Raw genomic sequence first — 19,962 nt, forward strand, 5'->3', positions numbered from 1 at the left:
CCCTCAAAGATCAACAAAAAAAGCCACAACAGCCTCACGGGTGATCTCACATTCCGCACCCTGCCATATTACATGATCTATCGTTACGGAAGATAAGATAGAGCTGTGGCTACGGTTGAAATAGGATGTCGTCTCTGACGTCTCCGCCGCAGTCAGCTACTCGGAGTAACGGGCTCATTGCGCGCTCTCCCAGGCGAACACCCCTCAGGGCTCCGTCCCTCCCCCCGCCCGGGACGCCCGATTACTTTTCTCAACGAACGACGAGATTGCCGTCTTCGTTTCCGCCGTCTCCACCGCGGCAACGGCCGGACGGTCCTAGACCTGGGACTCCATCCAGACCTGAAGTGCGCGCAGGGCCGTTAATACCAGACGAATACATTGACGTCGGTTCGCAGCGACTATACGCACTCAGCATATTTGTAATAATACAGGGATGGAAAATTTATGACTTAACACAAATTCACAAAGCAATCAGCACAGAGGCGGAATTGTCCTTTGCATTCAAATATTTAGTTATCGAGGGGTTATTTTTATGGGTATACTGTATATTGGATTCTATTATTGGATTCATCACTAATATAGCATAGGCTCTTCCGGTATTTAGAATCCCTTGGCTTACGTTTTCACCGGCAGTCACGGTACTGCAAATTGTTATATGCTCAGCGTGGACGATATTCCTGTCTTCGGCGTCAGTACTTCCGATCTCGGCTTTTCTATCTGCCGTATGGAGAGCGATATATGACCGTGAGGTCTCCATATCTGAACACCGGATTCGTGCGAAAGACATCGTGCATGGGTCGTCATATATTTCGGGGCGCCACGTCGTGCATATCCTTCCAGAAAGTACTGCAAAATTGAATCCTCGCGCAGAAACGTTCTGCATCGACGAGCAGGGAACTACAGTGTACCTTCCCATCAGGTTAAACGCGACCGAGCCGAAACTAGTACAGATGTACCACGTGGTATACGATGATACATCGTACTCGACCTTGAATTTCACTCGGAGGGAACTGCGCAAGATGACAGAGGTCATCAGTGTCCCCGCGTCGCACGATCATTCGAGATCTGCACCGTCGAAAATTTTGGAAGTCAAAGTTCCTGTGAAAGAGCCAGGATTATATCGTCTCGCGCGGGTCGTGGATACGTCGAATTTGGACCTGAAGCTGTATCAGGTCGACGTGTTACTCTCGCGTTGTCCTAGCGCCAATATTCGCGGATCCGGCGAATTATCACAATCCCAGCACAGATGTATTGGTGCGCTGGATTCACCTACGCTCACAGTATTGGGAGTACCGCCGTTACGCGTCAAGTACAGCCAATCGATCAAAGGCCGTGACGCAATGTTTTCCGTCCAAAGTATCCAGCCCGATCACTTCTCGTCTCCATTATTACAAGGAAAGCCGTCTAGGACTGGACGTGTATGGCATGCTGGGGATACTCTTGAATGGGCCCTACCACAGGCGGTTGAGGTTGCACTTGATACAACTTTGGGAACTGTTGGTCGATGGGCTTACATGATTGATGAGGTTGAGGACGGTCTGGGCAATTTACTTAACTATTCACGAATTTATGAGGATAAAGAACGCGAAGATTCCCCGGAGTTGGCTAAGAAAGGATTGAATTATGGATTCTCAGTGCATTCGAGACCGACTGTTCGATTCACTAATTGCAACGCCGAGAAGCCGGTAAATCTCGCCAAAGGACGAAAAGAGAGCAGGCAATTACTGCTGCAAGGTACGTTGGAGGAGGGTCCCTACAAAGTCAGGTTTTTGTACACTCCATCTGAGAATGAGGCGGCACCTGAAATACTCGAGTTAACAATGCGCAACGGTCGCGAGCCCTTGGAGATCACAAAACCAGGATCATACGCGATCGAAAGTGTTCAGGGCAAGTTCTGTGAGGGCGACGTTTTGGAATCGGCGACGTGTCTGGCATTGATGCCGGCGGAGCCTACACTTTCAGTCAAGTTTGAAGGCATTGAGGACAAATGTGCGGGATCCATTGGGGTTACTGCAGATTTGACGTTAACTGGTACTCCGCCTTTCAAACTTCGCTATCGAATCGTTACCGACAGACAACGCGTGGAGAACAAAAGCCTTGAGATCGAGAAGACTCGCCACCAGCTTCAATTCCGTCCTGACTCCGCAGGCCATTACGCCTACGAATTCCTTGAACTTGGCGATGACTTATATAAGAGACAATTAGATGTGAAGCAATTCCGTACCGAGCAGACTGTTAAGGTTTTGGCCAGTGCCTCGTTTGCGAGAGATTCTTTGAATAAGAAGTGTTGTGCCGGTGATTCTGCGGAGGTCACTGTTAATTTCCATGGCACCGGCCCGTTTACTCTTACATATGAGATTTTGCATGGGAATAAACGGAAGCAATACAGCATATCCGATATCACCGAGCCTACACATACATTGACAACTCCACCATTGACAAGTGGGGGATCATATATTGTCGTGCTTTTGTCTGTTGAGGACGGAAATGGATGTAAGAGCACACTAAGCGAAGCGGATGCCAAAATTGAGGTTCAATGGCAGCGACCAGAAGCGCGGTTTGTCCCGATCGATGGCAAGATGAACGCGAAGGCTATGAAGGGACAGAGCATTAAGTTACCACTGGGATTGAGCGGTGAGGCGCCCTGGCTCATTGCCTACACCTACAAGAATCGCTCAGGCATGATTGCTTCGGAGACTGTGAGCAAGTATCATGCGATTGGCGATACGATTACTGTGCGCGACGAAGGCGTCTATGAGATCACGGGGGTTGAGGATGCGTTTTGCCCTGGTTTGGTGTCTAAGAGTGCAAATTCATTTGAGCTGAGCTGGTTTGAGAGGCCGCGACTGGACCTTGTCGAGTCGCCGTCGCTTGTGGTTCTGGATGACAGTTCGGTAGTTCGTAAGGACATTTGTGAAGGCGATGAGGATTCTCTTGAGATTGCTCTATATGGTGAATAAATATGTGGCTGTTGACGGCTATGACCTTGACTTATACTAACATGCATCAAGGATCACCGCCATTCTCTGTCTTATACGAACGAGAGTACAAGGCTCCGGACGGCAATATCAAAGCTGGCACGTTTGACCTTCAAGCTCTCACCAAGTACGCTAATATTCGCATGGAGACGGAGAAACACGGCGCGTACAAATACTCGTTCAAAGGGATTTCCGATTCAGTTTACAATAGCGCCAAGATACCGAACGACGCGTTTACTCCGGTTGAAGTGCAGCAGCTCGTTCATCCACGTCCTGACGCTGCATTCGCCAATCCGGGCACTGTGTACAAGTCGTGTCTCAAGGCTGGGGCCGAAGACAGTTCTATTGAACCTATTCAACTAAAGCTTGTTGGGGTATGTATCATCTCAAGTACCATTGGTTGGAGTCGCTAACGGTACATAGCTCGCGCCATTTACGTTAACGTTGCACGTGAAGCACGAAAATACTGGACAGTCCGATACAGTCACCATCTCAAACATTAAAGATAACCACTACTTTCTCCGTTCGATATACAGTTCACTGGGCCTAGGCCGCCACGCCATTACTATCGGCAAGGTCACAGACGGTAGAGGCTGTGTACGTGAACATTTCCGATTGTCACAGCAAGTTATTGTCAGCGTGTCTGACGTTCCGACAATCTCACCTAGTACTCCACGCGTGAACTACTGCGTCGGAGACCGCATTTCCTTCGTGTTGACCGGCGTCCCGCCATTTGAGATTGAATACGAGTTTAATGGGAAGCGGCAACGTGCGAAGACGAATTCGCCGTTCTCGAGATTGGCGTCCACGCCAGGGAATTTCACAATCACATCAGTCAAAGACTCGGCTTCGAGCTGCAAGGTCGCAGTCCACGGCGATCTTACCAAATTAATCCATGACGTCCCGACTGTGAAGGTATCAGAAGGTACTTCCATAATCCAAGACATCCACGAAGGTGACCGTGCAGAGATTGTATTCAGATTCTCAGGAGCACCGCCATTCGCGCTTACATATACGCGGAGTGAGAAAATTGGACGGTCGTCTCGCGAACTGGTACTCGAGACACACACAATCTCGGACATTGAGGAGGACACGTACAGCATTTATACTTCGATGGAAGGTGTCTATGAGGCAATTTCGATCGAGGATCGTTATTGCCGGGCAAGAGTCGGTGCATGAGCAAGTGTGCAGTGGTACCGCTTAGTTCCTTAAGGACTTGTTGGTCATATTATGTACAATAGACAGTTACAATGTAAATAGATAAGAACTGATATTAATATGCTCTTACATATGCAGATGAAATCATAACTTTTTCTATCCCAAAAATGCACCCTCGAGAATAAAGATAATGGACCAATAATGGACGACTTCTAGATGTGACTCCGAACTCACTTCAAAACGTCAATTTTGGAAATCAGATCTCCACCTAACCTTTGCATCTCACGGACCATGGCCATGATATTAGCCCTAACATGCGCGTTATTGTCGCTTGCGTTAGCCACCTCGGTTGTGGACGGCTGAGTCGAATATCCAAGATAGACCTTCCAATTGCGAGCCTTTAGGATGCTAGGGTCCCATACTCCCGCGATCACATCATTCTCAAGTGCGTTCCGTAACAACAGTACATTTCCATTAAAAATAGTCTATAACCAGATCAATATCTCGCAGTCTTAGCGTACAAACCACAACCCTTACCTGAAGCTCATTAAAATACAAGCCAACATAATCATATGGCGGATATTTCACGTCAAGACAAGGTCGATGATCCACTTTCTTCAAATGGATCACGAAATCGAAGTCCTTCAAAGGTGAGACGAAGATTCTGCCAATGGTACTCTTGTTGTTCGAAACAATAGTGTTGCCGGTCTTGAGTACCTCGCAACTTGCTCTTGCTAACATTGTGATTCGACTTGCAATTACTTTAGAGGGATTAGGCGACGTCCACGTAGTTCCGTCTCGCGCGTAATTCACGGCGACGAACATTGCGGTTTGACTGTATTCTAAATCGTTATTTCGGAGAGATTTGAAGGTGTCCCGGATCGCTTGCACGTCACTAATTGTGAGCGAATTGTCCACGTCCAGAATCAATGGGTCGGCGCGCCAGTCCCAGTACGCCAAAAAATATAACGTGCGCAGAAATCCTGTTGTAGCGTTCGCGGGCGCCGTCCAGGGGAATGGCTTCAAAAATATGGAGAGTGTGATGAGCTCAATTAGAACGTCGTCAACTTGGGGAGATAGGTAGTGCGAGTGAAACCATTTTTTAACTCGACGGACTGCTGGCGACAGGAAAGGGAATCGATGACACATAGTCTGAAACTCGGTAGTGTGTCTTGCCGCCAGTGAAAAATTTCGTTCGAGGTTCCGGTGAGCGCGAAGACCCAGGTCCTTATCGATACTATAATTTCTCAGCATACTGGACTCCCGGTCCGTCTGAATGCGAGCGCGAAAAGCATAGCCGCTGGGAAGCAGAATGTCTAGGTACGAGAAGTTTTCGATTGTGACCAGATCGCGCTCGAGTCCGACCTGTGTCGAAATTGCCGCGTCAACGTCTTTGATGCTCTCCGCGATGCCCAAAAGGAATGCAGCTTTACTGTGCTGAACAGCCACTAAGTCGTCTGGCCATTTCGACGAAGTCTCTAATTCGATCACTACATCCGAAAATTCATGCACGCATTCAATTGAAAATTTTGTTGGTGGCCGGATGCTTGCATATCGAAGTGCTGGCGACGCGGGCATTACGGAACTAACCCGCAACGGCAAATCATCAATGTCGATCAGCAACTTTCTCAAAAGCTCAAACTCGTCAAGATTTTTCTGGAACTTGGTGAACGCACTACCGTCGCCCAATTCCATGTCCTCCGCAAACGTTTTAGCCAGGGCGTCAGCAACAAAAGTGATGTCTTTTGCTATGGCCTCGCCAAAATGACGTTCAAGAAGGTAGGTGACAATCTGGCTGACAATGGAACGTTCAGAATGTGGCTCCCATACAACGCTTTCGATGATGCTGCCATCCTTGAAACGACGAAGCTCCGACTTTCGGCCCCAAAATTTGCGGAATTCCTCAGCCTGAGCCTTGTCTTCCGCGGACGGCCCATGGATAACTAGACGCTCACTATTTTCGGGATCGAGAAGAATACCAAGAGTGAACGCACCGTCACCAAGCGATGACGGCTTGGGCGATGTGAGTGGCCACCTCGATGTCTCCGAAAACTTGGTCGAGATCAATGACGCGCGCTCGCCAAGTCCCCAATGTAGGATTTGGTAGACCTTGGACGTGAAATATGCGTAGTATGACGGATTGAATACACGTCCTATATCGCGGTACGTCTTGTCATCGCGGAATGATGGGAATTTAATCCTAGATATCAACTTAGTAGATGACCGACTAATACGTCGAAATTACTCACAAGGACGCAAAATCATATTGGTAAATCAAACTGTCCACTTTGTCCAAAAAGACAGAGTCGAAGTGGTCACCCTTGACATCATCCAGTTCCGCCACTGTTAATGAAGCTTCATGGCGTAGTCTTCTGTAAGATGAGACTGACATACGATATAGCAAATTGAGATTTATATCATTGTTGACCAATACAGGCAACCCACCAAAAACTCCTTTATCAAATCCTAATGGGCTCTTCGATGTATTAACAGGAGTCTCAGTAAAATCATTGGAAGCGATGTAGTTCAACGTTGCCTTGAATAACTGATAGTTGCTAAACCCTTTGGATAAACTCCGCGATCCCTTTGCGCCGCCACCTTGAAGTAGTGCTGCCATCAACATACCCCACTCCCATGAGCCAAATCCGCCGCCATCGATAGAGGATTTAAATCCTCGTTGCCTGAGCCAAATTTCTCCTAGCTTCATGGCATCCTTGAAGCCATCGCAGGATTTAGCCGCCTTATGTAGGACTACCGTACCAGGGAAAAAGTACGTGTCATTCAAGATGCTAGAGTTGTAGAATGGTGTCGGCTTTAGCGATTCAGCCGGATTCTGACTATATCGGACGCAGTTACGGGATGGCGAAATTTTGGAGAGAGGGAACACATCCTGGCTAATGCCTGGGATTATCCGGATGTAGCATTTGGCTCTGTGAAAGTCAAACTCGCCGCCGTCTGTAATTCGTTAGATTAGTGCTAAAGCATTCAGAAAGCTATTATACAAACCTTTCACTGATTCTAACCGAAGGACCGGTCGCAAGTGATCGCCATCTAGCAATTCATAGCTCATATCGAATAGTAAATCCTTCTGCGATTTCAGGTAAGAAGCAATATACGCCAAATAGTACGCGCGCTTGTGGAAGTATCTATAGTTCAGAGTGTCCTTTTCGTGAAAAATGTTCTTTGGCATGTTCACAACGACATCAATACCAAATCGCTCTGGGCTCTTGATCATTGTCTTCAACAAGTAACAATTAACCACGTTGTAATCCGATGGACCCCCATATTTAAATCTATACTGCGCATCTTTTGGCGGTTTGGGGTCGGGAAAGGGAATGCTGATGCCGGACTTTGATAACATTTCCTCAGCGTCCGGTAAAAGTAACTCCGGGCTGTCCTCAATGCTCTCTATGATCACTTTGAGCTTGTGCAATATCCTATCGACATGCTTCGTTTTGTCCTCATCAATCTTAAGCTCCGCCAATAACTCGTCAATTTCCATCTTGAAAATATTCGACTTGTAGAGCTGAATTGCCTCATGAATATTGTGCACATCGTCAGCCAACCGGCTCACTTGTAGTTTCTTCTTCGACACCTTGCCAGGATTTAGGCTCTCTGCCGCCAATAAACTATTGGCCGAATTCTCTTCTGACTCTGGCATGCTGGACTTGTCGCCTTCCTCATCGTTGTCTTCGTCAAAGTCGTCAGAATATTCGTCGACCTGACCTGATTCTTCGGCATTCAAATCGTTATTTTCGATATCCCGTTCTCGGGCCAAAGCAAAATCCACCATGGAACTGGACTCTGATCTTTTCCGTTTCGCCATACTTAATTGTCGTAAACAATAATACTGCTGATCTCTTAAGTAGTTGCAACTAGGATTTCTATACGCTGGCATCCAAAATTTTCGCGCGGCTCATCGAGGACTCCCAACCTTCAACACTAATCCAGATCTAGGATAGTGCGAAACCTTGATATTCAAGGCCATTTGTATGATTCACATAACTTACCTATTGAAATTTTCTCCACCTTTCCCACTAGCAATTAGGCATCGCCCTACGGCACGAAAACTGAGCTTAGATATCGCAAGTAACACTCATATACAGAACAGAGTCCGTGTATATATTATTATTTATACCAATTGAAACGTCGGTGACATAATCTGGACCACGCCAGTACTACTGATCTCGTGCGGTCCTTATCCACACTCAAGTCAACCCAATTTCACCATGCCGACGTTTGACCATCCGCCTACAGACGTTGGCTGTCCGATTCCGGCGAACACTCCTCATGCGGTGAGTGTGACGCTACCGTCGTGGAGTGCCAATGTTGCCTATGAGGAGGGAAAGGAGTGGATTCTCGCCAAAATGAAGAACGGATATCCTAGGTCAGTTTGGAAGATAGTGATGACATTCTCGTAGAAGGTAGAAGGTGACGCTAATACATGAACGATAGATTCTTCTTGCATGAAAAGATTCAGCAGGTTTGTTGCTGTATAGAAAGGCTCTCTAGTTTAGTGGTAACTCTCGCTTAGCTTATCGGTCTCGTGGAATCTCGCTACGGCAATCCCGGCGAAAAAGCGGTCATCTTTCCATCCTACAAGATAGCGTGCAGGTGCCGCACATACATGCACTGTTTCACGGACCTTACTGATCCCAACATCCGGGTCGTCGAGATTACAGTTCCGCCGCCATCTAAAGGCGTGCGTTCTAACATCTCCATCGTTTTCTTTCCCGAGTCTGAAATCGCGCTAGCAAAGTCATTCTGGCAACACACTGGTGACGGCATATCGTCTCGTATGGCGGAATACTGTCTTGAGCGCCTGAAAGCCACAGACACTCCCAAGTCTGAGCCAAAGTCGAGTTCGGAAGCGTTCAAACTCGCTCCTCACACGTTCAAGCGATACGCCAAGAAGTTCGACTCGCCCAGCGTTGCGAGCTCAGAAGACGAGAGCGACGATTCGCGAGAGTTTGCGACCTACCTCGAGGAGCGATTTGGCCGAAATCTTGATATTTCTTTTGTCGAACAAGTCAAAATTGCTGTTCGACGGCGTATTGCAGGTACATTGGACGACAACCTTGATATTTCGCAAGTTCTGCAGACCCAGCCTCATGTGTCGACTCGTGACGTAGAAGGTTTGACTGAAGACGACGTCTTCCTCTATCCAACCGGAATGAGCTCTATTTTCAACGCGCATCAGTTGTTATTGGCCAGTCTAGAGAACAAGAAGAGCGTTTGTTTTGGATTCCCTTATATTGACACTCTCAAGATCCTAAACAAGTGGGGACCAGGTTGTCACTTTTATGGTAACGGTGAACCTCACGACTTGGTTGAGTTGGAGAACCTGTTGGAAGGAGGGGAGCAGGTCATGGCGCTGTTCTGCGAATTCCCGTCAAATCCGCTGCTCAAGAGCCCTAACTTGAAAGAAATCAGACGATTGGCTGATAGATACAATTTTGCAGTCGTCGTGGATGAGACTGTTGGCAATTTCATGAACATCCATGTTTTGGAGTATGCGGATATTGTGGTCAGTTCGCTTACCAAAGTTTTCAGCGGAGATAGCAATGTCATGGGAGGTAGTTTGGTGTTGAGCCCGGCGAGCAAGTACTATGACGTTTTGAAGCAGACAATGGTAAAGCACTATGAGGACAACATGTGGGCCGAGGACGCAATATTCCTAGAACGCAATAGTCGCGATTTTGCGTCTCGCATCCGGCGCATCAATGTTAACGCTGAGGCGCTCTGTGAGTTGCTCTTCGCGGAGCCCAAAGGTATGATCAGTACCTAGCTTTATATGAAATGTGTACATTGCTAACGAGGATGTAGTGAAAAGCGTCTTTTATCCGAAGTACAGCTCGACCCGTCAATTCTTCGATGACTGTCGTACGGACGACGGTGGCTACGGTGGTCTTCTCTCGATTGTGTTCCATGAACCGCGGCACGCTCAGGCATTTTTCGACGCTGTCAAGGCCGCCAAAGGTCCGTCGTTGGGCACCAACTTCACCTTGCTATGCCCTTACACTGTCATCGCACATTTCTCAGAAATGGACTGGGCCGCTCAGTACGGCGTCGATCCGTTTTTGGTCCGAATAAGCGTTGGTCTGGAGGCTACCGACGAGCTAGTCGAGACGTTCGCGAGCGCCATGAGAACGCTGTCGTAAGCTTCGACTATCTGAGCTTCGCCATATTTCTTTCTTCGGAACGGGATTTATAGAATAAAATTTACGCCGGCATGGTTCCATTGTCGGCACTCAGCAGGCCTATGTGCCAGGCCAATTCTATTACAGGTATTGGTCGACGAGCCCAGACTCGTTTCGTGATTTATATTTTTGTTATTTTTGTTTTTAAGAAAACTAAAAGTAACATGTTCCGTCTCTGGAACGCGTTATGTAAAATAGTCAAAATGTTAGACCTTTGTTTGCAGTGCTCATGTTTCCTTCTAGACGACGGCGCGAATGGTTGTAGTGAAAAATTCACTGTTGGCACTGTGGAGCGTTTCTTGCACGTAATATTTGCAATCTCCGCATGAAACAAACACGTCAACTCCAAAACAGAAGAAACAAAATGTAGCCCGCTTCAAAAATAAAGGACTTCTGCTTAATACTATGAGTAACTATCATTTATACATCCACAATTATCTAATGTACAGGGGCTAAATTTACCATTACAATGACCGAACCCAAACAAAGCAATAAATCACATAATTCCCATCAATCATCAGACACGACGAGTCACATCCAACAACTAATACTAAACAGACAAGAGATCCATAACCAGATAAAATGACGTAGGTGGGAAGGCGGAGACGAGAGAATATGTGGGGTAGAAATACAGACAAAATGAAACCAGCTCACAACTCCTGACTGGCTCCCTTGGGTGCCTTGCCGGACTTCTTAGGCAAGAGATTCTGATGAATGTTGGGAAGGACACCACCCTGAGCGATGGTGACGTGACCAAGAAGCTTGTTCAACTCCTCGTCATTTCGGATGGCGAGCTGGAGATGACGTGGAATGATACGAGCTAGAGTATGAGTAAGCAAATGGCGCGACATGCAAATTATGAGAAAAGTAAATCGAACCGCAAGATGCGGTAGACCGATCACAACTGCGCATCGCATCAAAAAGGAATTAAAACATACTCTTCTTGTTATCACGGGCAGCATTGCCAGCCAACTCAAGAATTTCAGCGGCCAAGTACTCAAGGACGGCAGCAAGATAGACTAACAAAAAATTAGAATCTAGATCGCCGTACAAATTCTTGATCCGATCACATCATTACAACACTGTCAACAGAAAATCACATACCAGGAGCACCAGCACCAACACGCTGAGCATAGTTACCCTTGCGCAAAAGTCTGTGAACACGACCGACGGGGAAGGCAAGACCAGCCTTAGCCGAACGAGATTGGGTAGCCTTAGCACCAGACGCGGCCTTACCACCAGATTTTCCACCAGAAGACATTGTTGATTAGATTTATTAGAGTAGAGTGATAGACACACGTAAGCGGTTGATGCACAAGGCGGCAGAGAGAAGGAACGGATATGCGGACGTCTGGGAGTGCGCGGCGGCGGGGGACGGGCGGAGGTATTTATATGCGCGGGCGGCGGGAGCGCATCAACAGAAAGTTTGGGAGAGAGCGAGCGCGACTGTGGACGCGGCGCTGAAGCGTTATATGTTGTGGTGGTTTGTGTGGTGCACTCACAAACTCCCAGCGCGCTAGCTGGCCTCAGTAATGCGCTAACTCACGCTCGCTGCTCACCCGCGCGTTGATGCGTGCCAGCCCCCGGCACATATAAATACCCGCGCCCACCCCCCGTCGTTCTCAAGCTTGCTTGTCATCCATCCTTGCACTTGCTTTCTTGCTGCGTCGTCGCTCACCGCATAATCAGTTCACGTCAACTAACTTACACGTCCATTCTTAATTCGCAATGCCTCCCAAAGCCGCTGAGAAGAAGCCTGCCACTGCCGGCAAAGCTCCTGCTGGAAAGGCTCCCGCTGAGAAGAAAGAGGCTGGCAAGAAGACTACCGCGCCTTCCGAGAAGAAGAAGCGAACCAAGACTCGCAAGGAGACGTATTCGTCTTATATTTACAAGGGTATGCTCTATATTTCGGTCCTGATTGAATTCTGATCCTGTCCTATTTTTTTTTTTTTTTTTTTTTGGCTGTTGATTCTAACGTGTCGTTAGTCCTTAAGCAGGTCCACCCAGGTACGCCTCGCCATTCCGTCTTATCTCCGATTGTGTCCCCGTCGCGCGATCCATCCATGAGATTCTGTTAATGACTGATGACTAATATTTTTACAGACACTGGTATCTCCAACAGAGCCATGTCCATCCTGAATTCGTTCGTTAATGGTAATTAGCCAAGTTTCTGAAGTTGATTGGGATTTTAATTGGATTGCAGATATTTTTGAACGTATTGCTACGGAGGCTTCGAAGCTCGCTGCATACAACAAGAAGAGTACTATTTCGTCGCGTGAGATCCAAACTGCCGTACGTCTCATTCTGCCTGGTGAGTTGGCCAAGCACGCCGTCTCTGAAGGTAAGTTATTCATTAATTGGTTTCATTGGTTGGACATTTTCTTATTCTTTTGTAGGTACCAAGGCTGTTACCAAGTATTCTTCTTCCTCAAAGTAAGAAGTTAAAGGTTGTAAAGATGGGCTAAGATATGTGGTTTGGTCGTCATTGTGTATGGGATATAATGCTATGGTGTCCTATTCTTTGTTGGTTATGGTTAATGGGCTGGTGTGTTTTATTTCTAAAGTATCGCGTTTCCGGTTCTTTCGCGTGCTTTTGTGTCTTATTAGTCTCTTGTACATTATATCTTGTGGCAATCTATCTTAACGTGTAGCAAAGTAAATATACTTTAATCACAGATTTCGAACATAGATCGCAGTCGTCACTGGTTTCCATTTTAATATTGTGTTTGATTGGAGCTGTATGTCTCAACGCGATTTCGCTTGTCACAACACCATTGCCTCAAAAGATTTGACAACTTGGTGGGAGAAATTGACTCTTGGATAATCTTGAAAATACTAATATGAAAAGATCCAAAATTTACCGTCTCCTGAAATTTGAGCAAATATCTCTGGCTATCGTCGATATCCATCGGACGGCACTGCGATGCGCTAGTCACCAATCTCTGCAGGTGCTCGCGATCGGCTCATATTCGCTTTTATACCGCCGAAGTCTTAAACCTTCGCTACAGATTTTTGTGAGCATATTCGCACGTGGAAGAGACAGACTGGGCGCTACGAGCCTACGACGTCATGGTCGCTCGCGTGCCTACTTTTACGTATCTTCCAAAACTATGCGCATGCTTCGGCACCGAGATGTAAACAAAGCCAGCGGTTTCGCACTATCTGCTGCGTTCGTCTGAGACTATTAAAATAATTCACGACGACGCAATGTCCGTCAATTACTAGGACGCGTTACGTTTGTGTCATCCCATATTTGGCTTCTATTAATAACCAAACTGGGGGATGGATTCTCACTTGCTGCTCTATGATGCTCATTCGCCAGAATCTTGAAATATGACCTATTTATTTGCTAACAGCTGTAAATCGCCACAATTTAGGCCCTACCCAGTACTGCCATTAGCGCGTTTCCCACTACACCTCGCAGCCGTACGCCCCTGTCGGGCAATCCTGCAGGCCATGCCTTTGGGGCGTTCATTGCGACTGAAAATAACACTGCGTACGCGACCGAAAAGACGACGCATTCGGCATATTCGTGGAATTTGTCGAAATCCTCAGGCAAGAAAGCGCCGAGTGCACGTGGTGCGACTGTTATTGTTAGCAGGTAATCGCTTAGGGCCCACGGAATAACATACCAAATAGGGCGAGTTCACCCCGTCGTCTGGGATTCTCTAACAGAACACCTACATAACGGTGTCAACCCATATCTCATACAACAGCGGCGGTATCGGAATACTTACTCCATCCACACATAAAACTTCCCAGTGCCGGCCCAAGTGTATCATCCCATCTCAGTCTTTTAACTTTGGGAAATAAATACGGACCAACTCTTGTTCGTGTAAAGCACACTGAATACCAGGCCAGCGCGACAAACATTCCCAAGAACGAGGCAGACCTGCAGGCGCTAAATAGAGCCTCCATCATATGCTGCAATCTTCGTCCCGGGCGGGCACGAAGCAAGAGAACCATATTCAATGGAACATAGATCTCCAGAGCTGACGTAAAAGCCCGCAAGAAACGCCACGCCGCATGGACTTCGCAATTTTCCGTCTTATTAGCATGAATGATGAGACATGGGATTGGAACCGTTACTGCCGGGTCACCGTATTCCTTGGGCAATCCTAGTTTTTCACAGCTAGGCGCAAGTAAATTTGCATATCCTGTATCTTTGTGATAGACGAAGTCACCGGACTTGACGAGTCGAAGAGCGGTAAGTAGGTTTGTGTCCATATCCGCGAATTTTGTAATCCAGTGGTTGTACGATTTCGGCAGCCTTGTTGGATGATAGAACCACGCGTACATTACGACAGTGACTGACGCTACAAATGCGTAAATATCTGTCGTTCTATAATCAATTTTTGACATGCCAAGCAGCGATTTGTGCTTCGCAGCCACAAGAGCACGTCGGAAAAGGTAATCGACGGCAGAGGTCACAGTGAACAGTGTGTTATCGATTGTGCGTCCGTGCTCCTGCCTACTTTTGACAGGTTCATCGATCGAGCGCGTAATATCCTTTGTAGCATCCCGCTTTAGAAGGCGCTGATGCCATCGTAATGTGTATCCGCCGGCAATCATCGCGGCAATGAATGCCGATGCTTGGCGGTACGGCCGAGACGTTGACAACTTTGAGACGACGATATCTGTGATTCGCGCAAAGGAAATAGAAGATGCAAGTAGTGCAGCCCAGAAGATTGGAAGTCCATTTAGCGCTAATGCTGAAAGCAAAACATGCTTCAAGCCGCTCAAACATTTACGGAGGCGATCACGCCTGCGCAGAGCCAATAATGTGATATTCAGGATACGAGGACCGACCACTGTCGCATACGAAAGTACAAATGCCCGCAGAGCGCTAAATAAGCATGTTAGAAACATTTCAAGTAGAAGCACAGATAACAATGCACGAGAAAACATACGGTGCAACTGCCGGATTGCGGACGATCGCAACTAGGGCCGCCTTCTGCACCCGGCGCCAATTCTCAAAACTGGAACGAGTTGGCGAACGCATATCCAAAATATGAATCTCTCTTCTACTGAACGCGAGCAACGCACATTCCAACACAATTGACGGGCAAGAAAGTCAAAGCCTTATCATGTATCGACGTGGACATCTACTCTACACCCATCCAATATCGCACTTCAATGATGATCTGATCTTCGGCAGCGTTTATCTTTGACCGCCTGAACCAAATTAGACGTATAGGCTCCTGGCACGACCGTCAAAATAGTTGACTAATATTCAAACTCCTCAACAGCGGGATTCTAGCTTTGTGCAACATATTTTTGCATTACTCCACAGTCTGTGACTGGTGACGCGCCTATTGATTACAGTCGATGATGTACTCCGCTTGTACTGACTTACCCGGCTGCCAAGTTAATCTAAAGTCGCAGAGAAGCTTGTGATAGTACGAAATACCCTAAACCTATCTCTGCACATCCCCCGCATCGCGAGCGTTTGTTTTGATAGTCGCGTCGCGTCGCACACCGAGTCTTGACGACTGACCTGGCCGTTTTTCATCTAGCCATAGTGCCAACACGTTATCTAATACTCAAGACAGTACCTATTCGGTGGAGAGTAAAGTGCGGATAAGATGGAGAATGAAGCGGCCCCTACGTTATTCAACAGCGCACCAGGATCCAACTTAGAAAGGAGGATTCAGAGTGTCCGAGGCATGACTGGCTATCATTATGTTTACGTATTGTGCAATAGCTAAACTATCAAAATTATGCAGATCAAGCTACGTCGATATTGGATAAACTAAAGCAGGACCCTCATCATCGCTCTATAATAGTAGCAGCCGAATCGATGATGGTGGTTTTAGAACAGCTCGCATTTACAGTTTCTAAGGGGAAGCATGCAGCTATTAATGATACCACGCTGGATGACGTCGGTACTCGACTATGGAACGAGTCAACGATTTTGATTAGAGAGGATGCCGAGAAAGTCGACAAAACAGCTGTCTGCACAGGTGAACCGAACTCAGGAATTGCAATTATGATGACGACTAAGATTGGTATAGTTCGATGTGCTGCGTGTTTTATAATTGACTGTGCGGAAAAACTGGCAAAGACGAATTCGGGTTTGTACAGGCTGTTTTGCAGGGTGTTGTGTGACCGACACACTAAGAACGTCATAGGCGAATATCGGGTATTCAAGTGCTACCTAAAAGCGCTGAAAATGTGTTTAGGTAGATTTCATCATGTTGCTTATTACGCATCCGGGCTAATTTGAACAGAACATGAAGAGAGCATTTTAGCTACAAAACTGGTTGATAGACTGTCGAAGGTACCTTGAATTGCTAGTGCTATTATACTTGCAGTATGGTAACCGACATAGCTGTACGACGCTTTGCTCAAGAAGGACCCACGATCCGCAAGCGACCAACGTACATTCTCCGTTGTCTCAATCGAGTACTACGTTCTGCGTATCGCGCTCGCTTGGAAGCAGGAGAATACGGCCTTGATGGACCTTATGTACTCAAAGCTTCCTCCACATCTCTCGCCGGCTGGTATCCCTGCTCGGAAACTCGAATCGCTGATTGACATATTCTATCAAATCGGTACGGATTTGTTGCGAAAGAAGCAGTATGAGAATGCAGACAAATGGCTCGGGCTAGGAGCAGACCTGTTTCTCCATAGCGATTCGGATGGGGATTTGAGTGAAACAGCAATTGAGCTAAAGTTTAACGTGATGCGGAACCAAAGTGGGTATTGACGATTAGTGCCAGGTTGTATTGATACTCACCATTGCTAGTTCGGGCACTCTGTTACACTGGAGAAGCCGACGAGATTGCGAAGGCTAAAAATCTCCTGCGAGCTATGGAAGACGTAAATATTGTAAGTGTTACAGCAATTCATTCAGAAGTATTGATGGTTGCGTACAGGAATTCCCAAGCACCATTTGGTTTTTGATGCTTAAGTTCGACGTTGTAAAGAATGATAAAGCCAGCTCTCCTGACGCCATGCTGGATGGTATGCTAACGAGTTTGAGTTGCATTTGGGCTGTCTAACACGGAGGAATAGTCATCATGCAGATGATATTTTTAGGAAACCTGACGGCTACCGCTTTCAAGATGTAGCGAATCGTTGTAGACAGTGAGAGGGTCTAAATACTAACTTTATATCCTTAGAATTATGAGCACAATACAAAGTCTCCTCAATCACAAGTGAGTCTGCTAAGCATATGTGTCGTCCTCGCCTTTGCCTAACACATTCTTCCGTGCCAGTCCTGTTCTAGCTTGTAAGGCATTAGATTACCTTCTGACCAAGAAACTGTCGTTGTCCGATCAGCAAGATTGGCTCCAAGAAGCTTTCGTGCTTCGAGTTACGGCTATTTCTAAGGATACATCAATGCAACAGCATGATTCGGTTAATGCGCTCAACAAGCTATTTGCAGGTGCGGCCAGTAATATGCGCTATCCTGTAGCTCAGCTAACACAAGTTAGATATGGAGAAATTGATATCAGAGCCTATATCTGCAAAAGCTGTGAATGGAGGCCAAATTGTGGTTCTTGTCTGGTCTATGGGTTATCAACACAGCTTACTCATTATCTTAGATACTGTGGAGAATCGGCGAGTCCTACTTCGCCTCAGAGAAGTTTGATGTCGCGCTAGAATGGTTTCGACTTGGACTCCATCCTATCTTCTATAATTCCGGTGAGGTCAACAAGGCAAAAATCATTAGGTATATCCAAGACCTTCCGTGCATCACCTGACTGCTAATGATGGCCTAGGAAGGTAATGCTGTGCGAATTTAGTTTACAGAATTATCCTGCTGTCAGAGGGATATACAGTGAGATGCCGGCTGCATGTCAAGAGTCACCTTTGACACAGTACATCCTGTATAAGACTGCCCTGGCCACATTTGACGATGCATTGGGTACGAGCTACTACTATTTAACGTCTTAAGGGTTACCGACCATTCGCTCATGTTTCATGTTAGCTCAAGATTGTTTGAAGAAGATCTCTACCTCGCAAACAGCAGATGTCAGACTTATCAGCGCATGCGCTATGGAAGCCCAGGAAAGGGACAACAAGCCGATCACGCTTGCAGCCATGAAACTTGTTGTACAGAAGTTACGCAATAAAGACAATGCGAGTCCCGGCCAGGACATTCGCGTGCCGGCCCTGTTACGGTGCATTATACGACTGATGGTGCTATCAATCGAGAAAGCTGCGCCTAACAAGGCAGTAGATGAGATAGATCAGCTATGTCAGTACTTTGAAAATGGTCAGTCGTGACAATTAGATTGTTTGTGAATTAGTGTGCTTATATATTCAGCGTATGCTCTCGCCAAGCAGTCGCAGGCGAAACAGATAATTGAGGGTGGTTTCGACGCGAATGAATGCGAATGGTTTGCGAGAAATGCATACAACACAGCACTGAAAGGGTGCAAGCATTGGCCCCCTGAATCTACGCTGAGACTATCCGACTGCAGTCTAAAATTTATCGGCCTGTATCACGCTAAAATTGATGTAAATGATACCCAGGCAATGGACATAATCCTTTGGCAACGCATTACGGCGCTATTCTTGTCCTCGTCAGCAGCAGTTTACATGGCTAGGCTAAGAGAGCATGTTGCGGAACAGGTATATAAAGATCAGTTTCCATATTTATCTTGATTCACAATTAACAACTCTCTACATTTAGAGAGAATTATTCCAAATAGCGCGACGGCATGTGCGCACGTTTAGACAAGCGAGCGCGGAGTATGGTCAGTATATTTCTAGAAAACCAGAGTTCAACGATAATATCGAAAGAAGACAACTTGATTTAAAAGCAAAGTTGGTGGCCATGTTGGCGTTTGATTTTGAAGCGGCCGCGAATCTAGAGATATGGTCCGAGCTGCCTAACCTTACCGAGGTTTGTTGCATAGTTGTGTGGAGTGGGAACGCACTAAATAAATAGGAAATATTGAAATTGAAACCAGAACTACGGATATTCGAAAGCTTGGTTGATGTTTTGCTATCTGCGTCAAGCCCAGTGGACGGTAATCCTTTCCGTGTTTACTATCTCTAGATTACTAGATACTAACTGGGATATAGAAACTCTGATTGTCTTACAGGTACATTATTATTTGTAGGAAGACCGGATGATTACTGACATGCCCCAGATGATCCTGAGCGCAACACTTCTAGACCAAGACAACGAAATCGAAAAGCTATCTCGCTGGGTGCGCTGCCTGGTGACTGTCTCACTGCCACGACGGCAAGAAGTCGCGGAGCAAATTCTAAGTCAAGTGCTAGTTAAACTGGGTGATTTTAAAGAACGATATCCGCTGGAAGAAACACACTGGCTATGTATTGGCTGCGCTTCAACCTGTGGGGTCGACAATATGACTAATTCGCTTTTAGCTACAACCTGCTGGAACTATGGTGTCGACCTGTACTGCACAAATAACATTACGGGTTGTAAGCGATGGTGCGAAATTGCCATATCTTTTGCAGGCTTTGTGAACGAGACGATAGAAAACCAGGTTCATACTCTTCCAGTCTAGCTCCCATATTCCCAATTGGCGCTAACAGACGAATATTTTTAGATGCAACAGAACTATCTCAGGATATGCAATACTAACACCCCAGAGTTGATGTAAACTATTGCTGCAGATTGTACATCTACTGTCAAACCTTAA

The 19,962-nt window shown here is 46.7% G+C and overlaps 8 protein-coding genes across 8 annotated transcripts; 5 read left to right on the top strand and 3 right to left on the bottom strand.

Moving 5' to 3' along the window:
• Positions 1 to 15: 15 nt before the first annotated feature.
• Positions 16 to 4,249, top strand: POJ06DRAFT_254849 (uncharacterized protein). Its single transcript, XM_056187819.1, has 4 exons — positions 16 to 536; positions 588 to 2,952; positions 3,012 to 3,352; positions 3,402 to 4,249. The coding sequence occupies exons 1-4, from the start codon at positions 126 to 128 to the stop codon at positions 4,155 to 4,157; spliced, it is 3,873 nt and encodes a 1,290-aa protein (XP_056043354.1). The 5' UTR covers positions 16 to 125; the 3' UTR covers positions 4,158 to 4,249.
• Positions 4,250 to 8,016, bottom strand: POJ06DRAFT_211127 (Nrap protein). Its single transcript, XM_056185440.1, has 4 exons — positions 7,143 to 8,016; positions 6,386 to 7,091; positions 4,674 to 6,336; positions 4,250 to 4,621 (listed from the first exon to the last, which is right to left on the bottom strand). Exons 1-4 carry the CDS (start codon positions 7,960 to 7,962, stop codon positions 4,367 to 4,369), a joined length of 3,444 nt encoding a protein of 1,147 aa, XP_056043355.1. The 5' UTR covers positions 7,963 to 8,016; the 3' UTR covers positions 4,250 to 4,366.
• Positions 8,017 to 8,089: 73 nt separating this feature from the next.
• Positions 8,090 to 10,725, top strand: POJ06DRAFT_254854 (pyridoxal phosphate-dependent transferase). Its single transcript, XM_056187820.1, has 4 exons — positions 8,090 to 8,523; positions 8,592 to 8,619; positions 8,671 to 9,907; positions 9,963 to 10,725. The coding sequence occupies exons 1-4, from the start codon at positions 8,366 to 8,368 to the stop codon at positions 10,295 to 10,297; spliced, it is 1,758 nt and encodes a 585-aa protein (XP_056043356.1). The 5' UTR covers positions 8,090 to 8,365; the 3' UTR covers positions 10,298 to 10,725.
• POJ06DRAFT_254857 (histone-fold-containing protein) lies at positions 10,726 to 11,874 on the bottom strand. The gene is made up of 3 exons (XM_056187821.1): positions 11,441 to 11,874; positions 11,275 to 11,355; positions 10,726 to 11,156 (listed from the first exon to the last, which is right to left on the bottom strand). Exons 1-3 carry the CDS (start codon positions 11,595 to 11,597, stop codon positions 10,987 to 10,989), a joined length of 408 nt encoding a protein of 135 aa, XP_056043357.1. The 5' UTR covers positions 11,598 to 11,874; the 3' UTR covers positions 10,726 to 10,986.
• Positions 11,875 to 11,879: 5 nt separating this feature from the next.
• Positions 11,880 to 13,027, top strand: POJ06DRAFT_254860 (histone-fold-containing protein). The gene is made up of 5 exons (XM_056187822.1): positions 11,880 to 12,230; positions 12,323 to 12,343; positions 12,440 to 12,490; positions 12,540 to 12,677; positions 12,733 to 13,027. Exons 1-5 carry the CDS (start codon positions 12,065 to 12,067, stop codon positions 12,771 to 12,773), a joined length of 417 nt encoding a protein of 138 aa, XP_056043358.1. The 5' UTR covers positions 11,880 to 12,064; the 3' UTR covers positions 12,774 to 13,027.
• On the top strand, positions 12,491 to 13,027 carry POJ06DRAFT_254862 (uncharacterized protein). Its single transcript, XM_056187823.1, has one exon. The coding sequence runs from the start codon at positions 12,805 to 12,807 to the stop codon at positions 12,985 to 12,987; it is 183 nt and encodes a 60-aa protein (XP_056043359.1). The 5' UTR covers positions 12,491 to 12,804; the 3' UTR covers positions 12,988 to 13,027.
• A 452-nt stretch (positions 13,028 to 13,479) lies between these two features.
• Positions 13,480 to 15,639, bottom strand: POJ06DRAFT_254864 (uncharacterized protein). The gene is made up of 4 exons (XM_056187824.1): positions 15,247 to 15,639; positions 14,074 to 15,182; positions 13,969 to 14,016; positions 13,480 to 13,921 (listed from the first exon to the last, which is right to left on the bottom strand). Exons 1-4 carry the CDS (start codon positions 15,336 to 15,338, stop codon positions 13,710 to 13,712), a joined length of 1,461 nt encoding a protein of 486 aa, XP_056043360.1. The 5' UTR covers positions 15,339 to 15,639; the 3' UTR covers positions 13,480 to 13,709.
• A 282-nt stretch (positions 15,640 to 15,921) lies between these two features.
• Positions 15,922 to 19,923, top strand: POJ06DRAFT_197789 (meiosis protein SPO22/ZIP4 like-domain-containing protein; the record flags this gene model as incomplete). The annotated part of the gene is made up of 22 exons (XM_056185084.1): positions 15,922 to 15,993; positions 16,041 to 16,299; positions 16,351 to 16,410; positions 16,468 to 16,518; positions 16,567 to 16,616; positions 16,668 to 17,034; positions 17,085 to 17,158; positions 17,215 to 17,302; positions 17,354 to 17,405; positions 17,461 to 17,496; positions 17,557 to 17,726; positions 17,776 to 17,834; positions 17,887 to 18,014; positions 18,064 to 18,209; positions 18,273 to 18,560; positions 18,612 to 18,919; positions 18,981 to 19,193; positions 19,239 to 19,320; positions 19,376 to 19,395; positions 19,444 to 19,630; positions 19,685 to 19,806; positions 19,870 to 19,923. 22 exons carry the CDS (start codon positions 15,922 to 15,924, stop codon positions 19,921 to 19,923), a joined length of 2,886 nt encoding a protein of 961 aa, XP_056043361.1.
• Positions 19,924 to 19,962: the final 39 nt, after the last annotated feature.

This window comes from Lipomyces tetrasporus (genome assembly GCF_029532465.1).
Source record: "Lipomyces tetrasporus strain NRRL Y-64009 chromosome Unknown POJ06scaffold_6, whole genome shotgun sequence".
NCBI lineage: Eukaryota > Fungi > Ascomycota > Lipomycetes > Lipomycetales > Lipomycetaceae > Lipomyces > Lipomyces tetrasporus.